Raw genomic sequence first — 14,807 nt, forward strand, 5'->3', positions numbered from 1 at the left:
GGCAAAGTTGTTACTTCTATCATTGCTGCAGTGGTCGGGATGTTTGGTGTTTTGATGATTGTCCACAAGGGCAATGTTACTGGGGAATGGTTGCTAGAGTTAGGTGGTCTGCTTTGGTTAAGTCTTGCGTAGCTTGTTCTTTGCAAATCTGCGTGGGTCCTAGGTGGTTTTCCATCCTTTTGACCAATTTTTGCATGGATTTTTTTTTGGGGACTAACTCACCCCTTTTAATATAGTCGGCACTTTAAATTTTTTATGAAAAAAAAAGTTTGGCTTAATAAAGTTTGGCTTAGTGAACTTGATTAGTTTGTGATTAACAGTAATTAAGTTTGGCTTAGCGAACTTGATTTAAACTTGCGTGCCCGCCAATCTTTGAACACACAATTCAACACTCTGACCTCTTGTTTGGGTTTGAATTGCATGCGACGAAAGCGCTCATGGAGCGAGCCCGCAGGAGCAGGGTAGACGAGGTAAGCGTTCCTATTACAAGAGCGAAGAGGGAAAAATTCGAAGGACGACTCTTTGTGATCAAAGAAGAAGGAATTGAAAATTTGCTACGGTGGCCTCAATGTCCAGGGAATCGTTATGTAAAAAAACGTAATTTACATTGTGCCAAATAATTATCAAGTAAGAGTCATATTCTGTTCATTAGACACGTTTGTAAGCAATGCATTACCTGTAGGAGAGTGTCTTGAATGTTCCGATTTCCCCAGAAACGAATACAATCCATCAATGAACGATTTGTGAGTTCAGCCTGATGCGGAATGCTTTATTCCTATTTACCTGGGCCTCATTCATTGCTCTCAAACGTTCTGGTTGGAGGATGAAATTGCTTTGATTCAGTAGTGTCTTGGTAGTTTTAGATGCAGCAGCAGTCGTGAATTCCAACGTTGGCTCAATCATGAAAGTTGCATTTTTGAGATCGTTCCTGGGACATTAACTGCTGCAAATAGGCTGAGAGGAGAAGTTTTGAAAAATGTAGTGTGCATGAAAGGAGAGGATATTCGACATCTGTTGATGCATTGCCCAGTAGCCAGAATTACTAGGGATTTACGTCACATGAAGTTGGCCTTTGTGGTAAGGGATAAATCTTGTTAGAAAGTGTGCTGCAAATTATAGAAGATGGAAGATGGATCCTAGGAAGGAGTTGCGTTGGATAGGAATAGTGAATATCATACTTATGTTTGTCTAGAAATGTTTTTGTAAATTTGTATTCAAAGCGAACAAATTTGCACTTCCTAGAAGATGACTCCAAGTATGAAGAAGGATTTCATGATATTGGCGTAGATTTTGAAACCCTTCAAGATAGCTTCTGAGGCGGTTTAATTGACTAGGATCGATTAAGTCTAGTTTTCCTTTAGATGGGCTGATCGCTCACCACCAAATGTAATTTTGAAGTCCCTAACAAATCTCAAAAAAGGTGTTTTGGTGTGATCCATTTATTATCGACTGCTGCATTGCACGGTTGAACTGCAAACCAACATTTCACATTGGCTAAAGTATTCAACCCACGTGGGGCATGCATAGTGTGAGTTTGCTTATTTTTGTGCACGAGCAGAAAATACTTGCACATTTTAAAGTCTCAGACTTATATTTTAAATTTGTACAGTTCTTCCCTGCAAAGAAGAGGAGATATAAGTCGGGTGAGTCCTTGCCATGCAAACCAGATGTTCTTGTCCGACCAGGAATTGACTTAATATGTAATACCTCTCCCAATCAAAAGGGCACTTTAGACATTCATGTGACGAACTCTCAAAGCAGGGTTCCACTTCTAGCACAGCAGCTGGTCGAACTTCAAGTTCCAAATGAGCTTTCTTCAAAAAGCAGGGAAGCCCCTAGGATATGCACGAGAAAGCCTGGAGTGAGTGGTTCTCATTCAGTAGAAGATCAGAAACAACGGATAGCATTTTCTCCTCTGCGCCTTTGCTCCAAAAGGACTTCTCAGGCTTCCCATTTACCAATTTTGTCAACTGAACAGCATGAGGATCAGAGCTTAGCTACAAAGTCCTTAAATGGAGATTTCACAGGTAACTACAAACAAGACATCGACAGGTCAAACGCTTCTGACAGGAAAGAAATTAAAGTCGAGGAATCTGGAGTGGGACTTGCTTGCAGGGCCAATGAAAGTAAGCACCGACAGGAACTCACACAGTTTGCAAATGACTTTCTTTCCATTTGTTGCAGGTATTTCATTCGTTGGGGCAGTTATTGTCTTTTTACACATGATGTTAAGTGGTGTCCTTTGGCCGTCTTGGTGTAATGTGATGCTGTTCAAGTTCTTGATGTTGATATTGATGAAATTGATCCCCTGTCATGATTCTGGCAGTGGTATTGTTACAACAAAGACTTCAATCCCCACTCCATCCTTGGATGGCGTACATGTTCAGGATGAAAACAGCAATGGTTTTAGAGGCCAATTTGAGAGTCGAGGGACATTACCAGTACATATCACTGAAAATTTAGAAACTGTCACGCCTCATTGTGTTTGTAATACACATGAACAACATTGCTGTCATGAAATACCAAATCACGAAGGTGGAAAGAAGGCAGGAGCTGGCACTGATATCGAGTTGAAGCAGTCTCCAACCTCTTGTGGTCAGCAATTATGCAGAGAAAGTAACAGAGAGTTAGATGTAAATCATGACAAGCTAAGTGTACCAGAGCTCCTGGCAAGTGCAGAGTTCAAGCAAGTCACAGTTGGATCCCATGATCTGCATGAAAAAACTACTCTACCTGGCAATTTTAATTCACCTGAAGTATCAAACCAATCTAGCTGTCGACATTTGAGTGGTGAGAAGAGGAAGTCCACCGGTACTCCGCAGACACGCAGCAACAGCAGACGTAAGGGGGCTTTGGGATGGGTTTGCGGGAATTCCCTGTTCTCTCCTGGTGATGAATTTTGGGATGAGGCCATCAACTGGGCCGATGGATTGATCTTAAACAAAGACGATGATTTTGCACAAGTCAAACCTGCCCACGTGATTGGACATACCCATGCTGAGACACGTCATAACTTGAATTCTACAGTTGGTTTTGATACTAGCTGTGAGGATTTCTGTGCAAGGGACTGCCAACAAAGGGAGAGAGTTATCAAGGACAAAATAAAGCACAGGAATCCAGGGGATTCAATGCAAATAGAGGTCCTGGATTCCTTGAAACAAGAGCTCAATAAGCCAGAACCAAAGCCTGGGATTGCTAGCAGTTACCAAATTGATTCATTGGCACCTTTTTTGACAAGGAGCACTTATGGGGGAGCCTGTTCTGTTGTCACAGATGAGCGCAAGGTTTCTGAATTGGCAAGCTCTCCATTGCCTGTTCGTCGGTTTGATTTTTCAGGTCAGGAGCATTCGTCTGACAATTCCAATCATGACAATGACTTTTCTTTTGGGAGGAAACAAGAGGTAGCTGTAATATGTGAGGATTCATCTCATATGCCAGTTGAGAAGCTCGTTCAACTTGCTGATTGTAAAGTGGGTTTGACCTCTTCATGCAGTCCCCAATGTACATCACATGAAAGGTCACCCAACGAAATGCAAATGCCTACTATAGAACAGCCTGTTACAGGACATGTTGATATCAATGTTGTTAGTTCAACAAATCTCTCTCAGTCAACAAGAGGCAAAGCTGTAGAGGATGGTGCTGATTCGAAGGCTCTTCCAATAGAAGCAAATGGAATCGGGGCTAACTCTGTTAGTATGTCAAAGGAACCTCTTGTAGGCTTAGAGATTCCCAGTATAGTGGAGAATGCTGAAACTTCTGTTGCTAATGTAATTTCAAAGGAGACTGCTAGCCTTAAAAAAAGTGAGGAAGGTAGCATAGTTGAAATTGGCAGAGTGGTGGACAAAATTGGTCACATCTGTTCATTATCAAACAAGGGCACTGTTGAGGCAACCAAGCTTGAATTCAGTGACTGGCTTCCAACTCAAGTTTGTTCAGTTTATACAAAAAAGGGGTTGAAGAAACTTTATCCCTGGCAGGTAATACAATTTCTGTTTCTTTGAATCTGTAGGCTCTTTGTTCTGCTTTTTTATTGTGTATGTATCAAGGCATTTTGAACTATATATGAAGACATAAAAAGGGGTATGTTTTTTGCTTTTCATATTTTCTCATATAGAGGCGACATTACAATCTGACATTTTTTGACAATTTCTCTGAATCACATCAGTCCCTGGAGAGAAGAAGCGTGTAGGTTTAAGATGAAAATGGACACTCGCCGAAAGTGTGAAACCTGATATTTAGACATTAGGTCATCAATGTAGGACAATCCAAAGTTCAGGCCTTTATCTATGTAAAGGAAATCAATGGTGATGCCATTGCCTTCCAAGTGTAATCTTATAGCCGCTGTGCGCATTGTTGAAAATCACTCAAGGACCGCATTTCAAGCTTTCTCCAGGTTTCTTCCTCAGAGCTGTTGGTTAATATGCTTGTAACAAAGTCTCTGAATGTATTTTCAGTTCTTGCCCAGCAACCTCGCTTTGCAGTAGCATTATGATGCTGTTTCATTTATCAGAATAGCTAGGAGTAGACAGTGGAGCTAGTAGAATTAAGGAGAGTAGATGCAATGCCTGGCAAGTCAAGGGCTAGCATGGACCAGGCTCAAAGCAGGAAGGATCAGGTCTTCATATTGTCAAGGGACTGCTCTGAAACTGAAATGCACATTCCTCCCCTAGTGCTCAAAGTCAAAGACCAAATGGTAAGACCAGATACCAATTTACCCGACTTTGCACAATCCCTAGCATCCAGTTTGTGTTCTTGGATAAAAAGAATGTCAATGAGTCCATCCCCCAATAACACCTTGGAATGAAGCTGATTATGAATCAGTTGCCTATGGCGACGATGAGGCACACCACCAAGACTGCATGTTCCAGCTAACAATCCTCATCAGCGAGAGAAGTTAGGGTGGACACCTTACCCTACCTAGTCGCGGAAACAGCTCCCTTTTGAGCTTGGAGTAAATGGAGAAGAGGGAAATCCACAAAGGAAAGAGCCCCCACACATGTGGGAGGAGACACCTATCAATAGGGATCTCAAGAACCGCATCTCCCAAGTAGAGGTACAAACTCACAATAAAGCTGCCGGAGTGCTTAGAATCCCTGCCCGTACAGGTGAAGAAGATGTAGGGGCCATGTCCTTCCCTCGATCAATGAAGGGAGAATGAGGAATTGAAGAGGAAGGGGGCTGCTTGGACGAAGGATGAGGGTCTGGGAGAGGAGATGAAGGAACTGCATCAATGGCCTCATCCAAGATTGGGGCTGGGTCATCTTTGGCAGTGCTCTCAGCAAGCTCGTGAGACTCACTAGCCATGACCAAAACTGGCATGTCACAAGTATGCGGGGTCCCAAGCATGAGAAGTGCCCTCCTGATTTGGGGTGGAGGAGGAACAACTCTTAATTGCCATCCAACGCGGGGCTGCCGGTGTGAGACGAGCGGCTGGAGCAGCAAGTGGGGGTTGCACTATTAGAAGTAACCACAATAGAGGATATATGCAGCTGGATATACATATTGTGTAGCCTAGGAACACACACAGTGGAGTTAGATGTGGAATCCAAAACTTCTTTCCTTAGTGTGCTCAACATACATATGCAAGCAAGTAAATATACAATGCTCGTGAGAGAGATCTAGTGTCCCACCAAAGAGTGGACACCTGTACTTACAAAATACACCGTTCTACCTCTGTGGCACTTCTAGAACACTCAGCTTGCGTGCTTCCCTAGAGCTTGAGTTGAGCTCTTGGTCTGCTGCGGACTGCCACCTTCGTGCTCTTGAAAAGGGTCTTTAGGCTGGCTGCCTGCCGGAGCAGCAAAGGATGGGCCAGGGGCATCGTTCAGAGGAGCTCGAGAGGAAGATGGCTTAGGAGGCGAGGGATCAAAAGGATTCAACCTCGGTCTCTGTTCAGAGGAGGCTAGGGATACATTGAGCGTATGTCAATGGGAGGCCTCTCGGGCTCTGTCAGCCAATCGACCTCTCTTGCTCTGTCAGCCAATTGACCAACCAAACCTCGGCGAGTGGGTCCTTGGCCGGGTTGGTGATGTCGAAGGCATTGTCAAAACGAGTCACATAACATTTTGCGGGTGTGACTCCCTTCTGCCATTTGGTCTGCGGGTCCTTGCATAGGTCTCGAATATTATTGCGCACGGCAGCTGCCTCCGTGATGTGGCTGTCAAGTAATTTCTCTACCTCCCTAAGTAGTTCCGCGTAGTAGTTCGGAAGGGTTGGCATAGTGGGATGCGGCAAGGCACGGATCCGAGCTGCAATAAGGCACTGCTAGGCCTTATGCATATCATGCTAATGAGCTGCTCGGTCTTGGACAAAAAGGTCAAAATCTCTACAGGTGCGAACATTTTTGGAGTGACCGGTTCGAGTATCGCACCGTGGAGAGGTTACGGTAGGGTTGGAGGGGGATTAGGGTCGGTTGGGTCGATGTGTCGCAGGGCCCTGTAATTGATAGGGAATCGGTGTCGATCGAGCACTCGGTGCAAAAGTTCAATTGCTGGGGTGGTAACGGGGATCACATCTTGTCTCTCCGAACTGGGCTCTGCCTAAAAAACGCGCTCAGGTGAAGTCTACAGGTGCGGTCATAAATTCTAACCCATTCCATATTCCAGGCCGTACTTGTCCTGAACACCCTCCAGATGGTACCACATGCCACGCATTTGATCTTGGCAGGGTTCCATGTTGTGCTGCTACCATACAATCTCAAGCAGCTAGGTGCATATGTTGATTGTGCTGCCCACATGATAACCTATGTGCTGCCCATGTGGCAGCCTCATGTCTTTGATTTTCTTTGGCAGCAGCCAATGTGCTGCCCATATGGCAGCCCCAACATACCCAAGTCCACCTCCCCCACCCCATGCTCTCCTCACATGGGGGCTTACAGATGCAGAGGTAACTTCTCCAACATGAGCAACTAGTGCTAGACGTGTAAGAGGTGCCATGAGAGTTCTCTGTCGAGGATGAGGAGCAGCTGCACTAGAAGATTTCTTGGGCTTTTTCTTCTTCTTTGGGCAATCTCTAGCAAAGTGCCTAAAGGCCCTCCATATCTGACGGTGATCCTGTTTGCTTGCGATCTCAACTCTGTTGAAAAAGTGAACCATCTTGGCACTGGAGCATAATATGGTCATCTGATAAGATTCCCATCCCTAGAAGTAGTGGATTTGTCCTAGATCCTTCATCTTAAATTCAATACCACCTAGTTCTCCCTTTAAAAAAATAAAATTAAAAAATTCATACCACTTAGTTCTCCCTTTAATGAATCCAACCTCTCCAAAGAATTTCAAGCAATTATCTAAATTATCAAATATAATTATCTTATTCACAAACATTAGGGCCTACTGGATGAGGTTGCTAGGTCTCCGCTTTCATACATGGCAACTTCTTTTTTGTTCATTCCATGTTGCTGGTGACATCGCAAACGCGTCCGAAACGGCCCAAAACCCCAAGAACGGCACTGGAAACGCTGGAATCGGACATCCGGAGGCTCGAAAACGGCCAAAAAAGGCCGAAAAATGAGATTTGCTGATAAACGCGATTTGGTACCTTTCTCCCCGACAAAATCACCAAATTCTGCACAAAAAATAAATTTTTTAAAGATTCAAATTAGATCACCTCATTAATGTGACATGCTTCTACGAACATATAGTACTATTTCTTTTTCTTATTTTCATCTTCTTTTGTTAAATTTTCAATGTTACGTTGGCCCACACCTGATTGGTTGAGAGCCTATTTTCTCTCTCTTCTAAAAGGCCCCAAAATGAGCTCCCTTTTTTTCTAATGTGGTATGGAGAATGCTCCCATGGGCCAAATGCAAAGTGGTGCACCCATCCCATAAGTACTTGTTGAGATAACACACATAGGAGCACATTTTTTGATGGTTGTGCATAACACTAGGGGAAAAATAGTATATAATGTGTGATTGAGCATGCAAAGCATATCCGATGGGTGCAATACTTTGCACAAACCTCAACCTAGGTAATACTTATTTTTTTTCAATGTGGCACGCCAATCCGATAAGTACTTGTTGGAATAACAGACCTAGGACAATGTTTTTTGACGCTTGTGCATGACATTAAGGCAAAAGCGGAGGTTCATGCTTGGTTGACCATGCATATCATATCCGATGGCCTCAATACTTTGCACAGGTCTCTATTCATGTGATATTGATGTGCATGCAAAGTGGCATGCCCATACCATAAGTACGTGTTTGGATAACACACCTTGGAGCACTTTTATTGACGTTGTGAATAACACTAGGAGGAAAACGTTGTATAACGCATGATTGAGCATGCAAATCCCGATAGTCAAATATTGAAAGGCGGGGAATGAGGTCTACATGAAGAGCAGCAAACATCCAATCCCTAGCTTGTGATCTGGAAGGGTGGGACCCATGGATGCGTGCAAAGAGAGTACTGGAGCTTTCCAACTCCACATCCTTTTTGAGTTGCAGCAGCTCGTCTTTTGAAAAAGTGATGGTTCTCATAGCCGGTGGAAGTGGTTGAGGAATGCTTGGATGGGCAATGAGGCCGATTCAAACACTTGAAAAAACTGTCTGTCGCTTGTAGAGAGAGAGAGAGAGAGAGAGAGAGAGAGAGAGAGAGAGAGAGAAAGTGTGTATTATTGTCCACTAAAGGCCAAAATGGGCCCATGGGACCTCAAGAACTCTGCATACAAGATAGCACAAAATCAACGTGCCAAAAAGAAGAGGCATCGTCGAATATCATCTAAGTGCTACGCAATACAATGCAAGTGAAAGTACATAATGTCAAATCTGAGCCTAAATACAAAGTAAACTAGATGCAAGAAAACCGCCCCTGGGTGCAAAATGGGGGGATGAGTACAATATGCCAATGCAAAGATACAAGTCCAGGTGTCACGGAGTCTGAGAACCAAAATAATACTGGAAATCCTGTCCATCGACTCTGCCTCCTGCTATGAGAGTACAAATCTGAGCAAAGGTGAGGTGAGCGGCTGGTGGGGCGAGATCTCCATGAGTAAGTCTCCTCTGAAAAGCTGCCATCATCTTGGATCGTCTGGAGATGAAGTGGCGAGTACGTCCCCTATGTAACAAGATCCTGCGGCGTCTACAAACCATCTCATATGTACATCCACAGGGTGGAGGCATGTGTCCTGTGTGAGCTCTGACCTCCTCATGCTCCTCCTGGTCTCTGTCCTCTGGTATAGCGTGTGCTTGAGCTCTATCAGGCTGGGCTCTATCACGCTCCGGTCTGTGCTGATGGTCTCTGAGGTAGTCTCGTCGAAGCATAGTGGCCTCCCTGACATAAAGAGCTAGGCAATGCTGATCCTCGTAGTCCATCACTCGTGAGAGAGGTCCAAAGCCATCCGTGAAGAGACAGTGGAATCTACCTCTGAGCTCATAATATAGCGGGCATCTACAAATGAAGTGCTCCTCTGACTCCACCTCTCCCATGGTGCAACAAGGGCAGATCCTGGTCTCTCGGCCTGGTCACCGTCCATCCTCCATGCGTCGCATCCTACCAGCCTCTATCTCGAGCTGATGCGAAGAGACTCTAAGCTGGCCAAGGGCAATCCTCGGTGAGTGGGACATGTGGATACCTGTATAGCCTGGTGGAATGACAAACCCATCCTCTGAGATCCGAAGGAGGTGGTCACGATATGTGGCCATCTTCGTCGGAAGCTGCGTGGGATAAATCCAAGTGCGATACGTATGAAGCTGCAGCAAGTTTGCTCTCGTGACCTAGCTAAGCTCGTGGCGAGTCAACTCGAGATGAGGGGCATCCATGCTGTATCGGAAGGGAGGCAGTTTATCCATGTCTAGTCCAAGAGATGTGAGCCACCAAGAGAGAGAAGAAGAAGAAGAAGAAGAAGAATATATTATCGTCCTCTGAAGACCAAAACCGGCCTATGGGACCTGAGCAATACAATATCACAAGTACATGAAAGCTCCTCCCGAAGATGGGAGGGTGGAAAAAGAAACCACCTTCTAGGATTCAGGTGGATTCCTATGCTTGAAGAGCTTATACACAAATGTTCCTAAAGCTGAAGGTGACCCTTTATGCAGCAAATCAGCCAGTTTGTTATGTCCCTCAAGGAGGTGATTGAACTCTTCCCTAATGTGTGCATAGTGAGGGCATATCATTACCATGTGTTCTTCTGTTTCAACCATACCTTGATCACATAGTTGGCATATTCTACTCTTCCTTGGCATCTTTTTCCATCCCCCTGTTTCTATTTGCAGCTGGTGTGATCGGGTGCGAAGTGAGGCTAAAGCCCTCCGTTTATGCACTGCTATAGGTGTACATATGTACTTCTGCGTTGTTGTCTCCCTTCCTGTATAAATTGACCAATATTCGGGGTTGATATATGTGCGATAGTACTCAAATTTATCTTTGTTTTCTGCTGTTTGCCATTTCCAGTGTAGTGCATTCAGCAGGTCATAATGAAAAGCCTCTTCATCAATCTCCTCTGAAGAGTAGTTTAAATACTCTTCTACTTCCCACTTCTTGAACCATTTTTTTAGGTCCTGTGCCCATCCGGATGTCAAAATCTTGCCCTTGTTTGTCTTTTGAAGCTTCTGACTTTCATTCCATGCTCTCTTTGGTAGCCTTTCATTATCCATGCACTTGACCTTTGTGATGTATCTGAGTACTCTCTTCAGAGCATGTAGCTCTATGGGTATACATCCTGTCTCTAGGAGTAACAAAGAGTATGGTGTAGTAGCCTTGATGCCCAGGTGCCTCCTAATGAAAGACTTTTGCATTTTCTCTATCTCATTCCACGTTGATGGAGATATACTCCCACCCCATACCTCTACTCCGTAGAGTACTGTCTGTATCACATATGCCCCAAAGATCATATTTCGTACTTGCCACCTTCTCGTATTGCTATTGTTGCACTCATTTTCAAATTGGAAGTATTTTGCCCATCCTGCATCAAGTCTCCGTTGCACACAGCTGTTCCATCTATTATTGGCGGGGATTTCAATACCCAAGTATTTGAATGAGTGCACTGTCTCAATGGGTTGTCCTTTATATAAGATTTGGAGGGGGCTGCTTGGCTGTATAGTCTTGACTATCATGAGTTTAGTTTTGTTGACATTAATAGCCATCCCACTCTCTGCACAAAATATGCTGAAGATATCCATCATTTTTTGCATCTTACTTTCATTATCAGTGAAAACAACCACATCATCTGCGTAAAGAAGCAACCAAATCACGAGACCTGCTAGATGAGGGCTGTATAACTCATCTTTACATGCTTCTTCGTTCACCAACTCCTCAAGTCTATCAATGCATAGGCCGAACAAAGTGGGTGAGAGCGGACATCCTTGTTTTACCCCCATATTACTATAGAACTCTTGTGACATCCCATCCTTACATTTTAGTTGACATTTTACTTTCTCATAAAGTCTAAAGACAGCAAACCTTATTTCCTCGGGCACCCCTATGCATTCCATTCTCTCCCATAGCACATCCCTAGGCACTGTATCAAATGCCTTCTTAAAGTCAATGAAACAACAGAAGAGTGGCTTCCCCTTGAGGCGGCTTTCCTCCATCAAAACTCGAAGAGTGACTAGGTAATCCACTGTACAGTGTTTTGGTCTGAAACCAGCTTGTCCCATTGCTCTTTTATTTTCTTTCTCTGCCCAAGCACTCAATTTTGCCTCTACTATTGTGCTATATAGTTTGGCTAGAGTGGAACATACCATAATTGTTCTGTAATTTGTTAATTGATTGCGGTCACCCCCTTTGTAGATTGGTTTGATCCAATTCTCTTGCCATTCTGTTGGGAAACCATGCATCAAAGCCTGATTTAGTGCCATTGCTATGTGCCTTTGCGTGTGCTCATTGGTCCACTTAATGAGTTCAGCCACTAGGTGTAGAGTGTCTGCTGCCTTTCCATTTACCATTTTCTTGAGGCCATCTTGTACATCTTTCAATGAGAAAAGACCCTGAGTATTACTGCTGAGAGGTATGCTCACCATGGGCCGAGCCTTGGGATGTGTGTAGAGCTGTTGAGCATATTCCAGCATCTGTGTTTCTGTAAAATCTCCCATAATGTCATTTGACCTTTGTTTAATTCCTTTCCATGCTCTTCTAGGATGCTTGATAAAATCAATTGCATCAGTCCATTCCTTGTTCACAATATGTGCACGTCTTTTTTTACGTGTAAGTGCATGGAGCTGTTTCTCAGCTGCTCTTTTCTCATCCCCCATTGGGATCCCCTTTAGTGCATTCCTAGCTGCCTTGCACTCAGCATCAAACCAAACATTGTATGGTAGCCCTTTCTTGCATTCTTTATTGCTCTTTTTGTACCCCAAAACTGACTTGGCTGTAGTGAGAATAGCATTTTTCAATTCTGTCCACCCAATTTTCTGTTTTCCCAGCAGACACGTCTCTAGAGTTTCAGCGTACTCCACCTTCTTTGCCTCATTTATATGATAGTTGCCTTCAACTGTTTTGCGCTCTTCTAAAGTTGCCTTGGCAAGTAATATATTAAGCTCCACATATAGTGGTGTGTGATCTGAATCAGGGGACTTTGAGCCAAGTGAGAAATTGTGAATGAGATGGCAAGCTTCCAAACCAATCAATGCATAGTCGATCACACTAGCCCCTCCACTGGCAGGGAAACAAGTAGGGGTATTTGATTTTGGGAAAAGGGCTGTGCCATTCACCACCAACATGTGCATTCCAATTTCCATTCATCAATTGCTCCAATGCCCTACCATGTGCATTCACTTCCTTATCCTTCGAGCATCTACACCAAATGGGGTCAATGTCTATCTCATGTTCCTTGATGTATTCTTGCTGAGTGGGATAGTGAAACTGTAGATCTCCTATCCGTGCATTGAAATCACCAATGAGCAAAACATTTCCTTTTTTGTTGAACATAGCTATATCCAAGCACAGGTCTCCAAGTGGCTGGGTTGGGTCAACCTCATGTCTTTGGTAGAAGGGAGATTCTCTATGAGGAATGTAGCACCCTGCAATGTAAAGTGGTGAGTGCATTCCTTTTACCATGATCCATATGAAGCGTTTGTGGATGTCATCTTTGGCTATGGAAATCATGTCTTGTATATGCTCCTTGTATATGCATGCTACCCCTCCTTGCCCTCGTAGGCCAACTTGCTTTTGCCAGATGGAGTGCACCACGTATCCATTAATTTTAGGAATTCTGCATATGTCCCTTTCCCAAGTCTCTGCGAGAAAAATAATGTCTGCATCATGCATAACTTCATTCAATCCAGCCCCTTTATGCCAAGGGAAACCTCTACAATTCCAAAACATGATCTTCAACTTCTTTTGGGTTCCATAGGCCGCGTGTTCCTAGAGGGCCTGTTCAGCTCCTTGCTCTTTTTTTTTGATTCGGGCCTCATACATACGTCTCCTTTCTACATATGTATGAGAGAGAGAGAGAGAGAGAGAAAGAAAGAAAGAAAGAAAGTGTATTATTGTCCACTAGAGGCCAAAATGGGCCCATGCGACATCAAGAACTCTGCATACAAGATAGCACAAAATCAACGTGCCCCAAAGAAGAGGCATCGTCGAATATCATCTAAGTGCTACGCAATATAATGCTAGTGAAAGCACATAATGTCAAGTCTGAGCCTAAATACAGAGTAAACTAGATGCACGGAAACCGCCCCCGGATGCAAAATGGGGGGGATGAGCACAATATGCCAATGCAAAGATACAAGTCCAGGTGTCAATGAGTTTGAGAACCAAAATAATACTGGAAATCCTGTCCATCGACTCTGCCTCCTGCTATGAGAGTACAAATCTGGGCAAAGGTGAGGTGAGCGGCTGGTGGGGCGAGATCTCCATGAGTAAGTCTCCTCCGAAATGTTGCCATCATCCTGGATCGTCTGGAGATGAAGCGGCGAGTACGTCCCCTATGTAACAAGATCCTGCGGCGTCTACAAACCATCTCATATGTACATCCACATGGTGGAGGCACGTGATCTGTGTGGGCTCTGCCGTCCTCGTGCTCCTCCTGGTCTCTGTCCTCTGGTATGGCGTGTGTCTGAGCTCTATGAGGCTGGGCTCTATCACGCTCCGGTCTGTGCTCTCTGAGGTAGTCTCGCCGAAGCATAGTGGCCTCCCTGACATAAAGGGCTAGGCAATGCTGATCCTCGTAATCCATCACTCGTGAGAGAGGTCCAAAGCCATCCGTGAAGAGACAGTGGAATCTACCTCTGATCTCATAATATAGCGGGCATCTGCAAATGAAGTGCTCCTCTGACTCCACCTCTCCCATGGTGCAACAAGGGCAGATCCTGGTCTCTCGGCCTGGTCGCCGTCCATCCTCCATGCGTCGCATCCTACCAGCCTCTATCTCGAGCTGATGCGAAGAGACTCTAAGCTGGCCGAGGGCAATCCTCAGTGAGTGGGACATGTGGGTACCTGTATAGCCTGGTGGGATGACAAATCCATCCTCTGAGATCCGAAGGAAGTGGTCACGATATGTGGCCATCTTCACCGGAAGCTGCGTGGGATAAACCCAAGTGCGATACGTATGAAGCTGCAGCAAGTCTGCTCTCGTGACCTGGCTAAGCTCGTGGCGAGTCAACTCAAGATGAGGGGCATCTATGCTGTATCGGAACGGAGGCAGTCTATCCATGTCTAGTCCAAGGGATGTGAGCCACCTAGTGAGTCTGAAGTACCAGCAGTATCGGGTCCCTGATCGTGCCAACTCCATAGAAGATGCAAGTGCTAGCCATGGCAACCGAGCTCTGCCTGCTGCTGAGTCTCCAAACTCCCTGACCCTGTGCAGATACATGACCGACTGAAACGCTGCATCCAATGCAAGGGGAGTAGCTCCAAACTCTGCTA

General features: G+C 44.8%; 1 protein-coding gene across 1 annotated transcript in view; it reads left to right on the plus strand.

Annotated features, from left to right (window-relative positions):
- Nucleotides 1–397: 397 nt before the first annotated feature.
- The window catches only part of LOC147901704 (MUS308 and mammalian DNA polymerase-like protein), a 207,354-nt gene continuing 192,944 nt past the window's right edge, over nucleotides 398–14,807 (plus strand). The window contains exons 1-3 of the mRNA XM_087374355.1: nucleotides 398–470; nucleotides 1,610–2,184; nucleotides 2,327–3,977. Of these exons, the coding sequence (XP_087230481.1) occupies nucleotides 438–470; nucleotides 1,610–2,184; nucleotides 2,327–3,977 (2,259 nt within the window). The 5' untranslated portion in view covers nucleotides 398–437. The remainder of the gene's footprint in view (nucleotides 471–1,609; nucleotides 2,185–2,326; nucleotides 3,978–14,807) is intronic.

The sequence above is a fragment of the Dipteris shenzhenensis genome, chromosome 5, assembly GCF_047967505.1.
Source record: "Dipteris shenzhenensis isolate YYH24624 ecotype China chromosome 5, Dip_SZ_1.0, whole genome shotgun sequence".
Taxonomy (NCBI): domain Eukaryota; kingdom Viridiplantae; phylum Streptophyta; class Polypodiopsida; order Gleicheniales; family Dipteridaceae; genus Dipteris; species Dipteris shenzhenensis.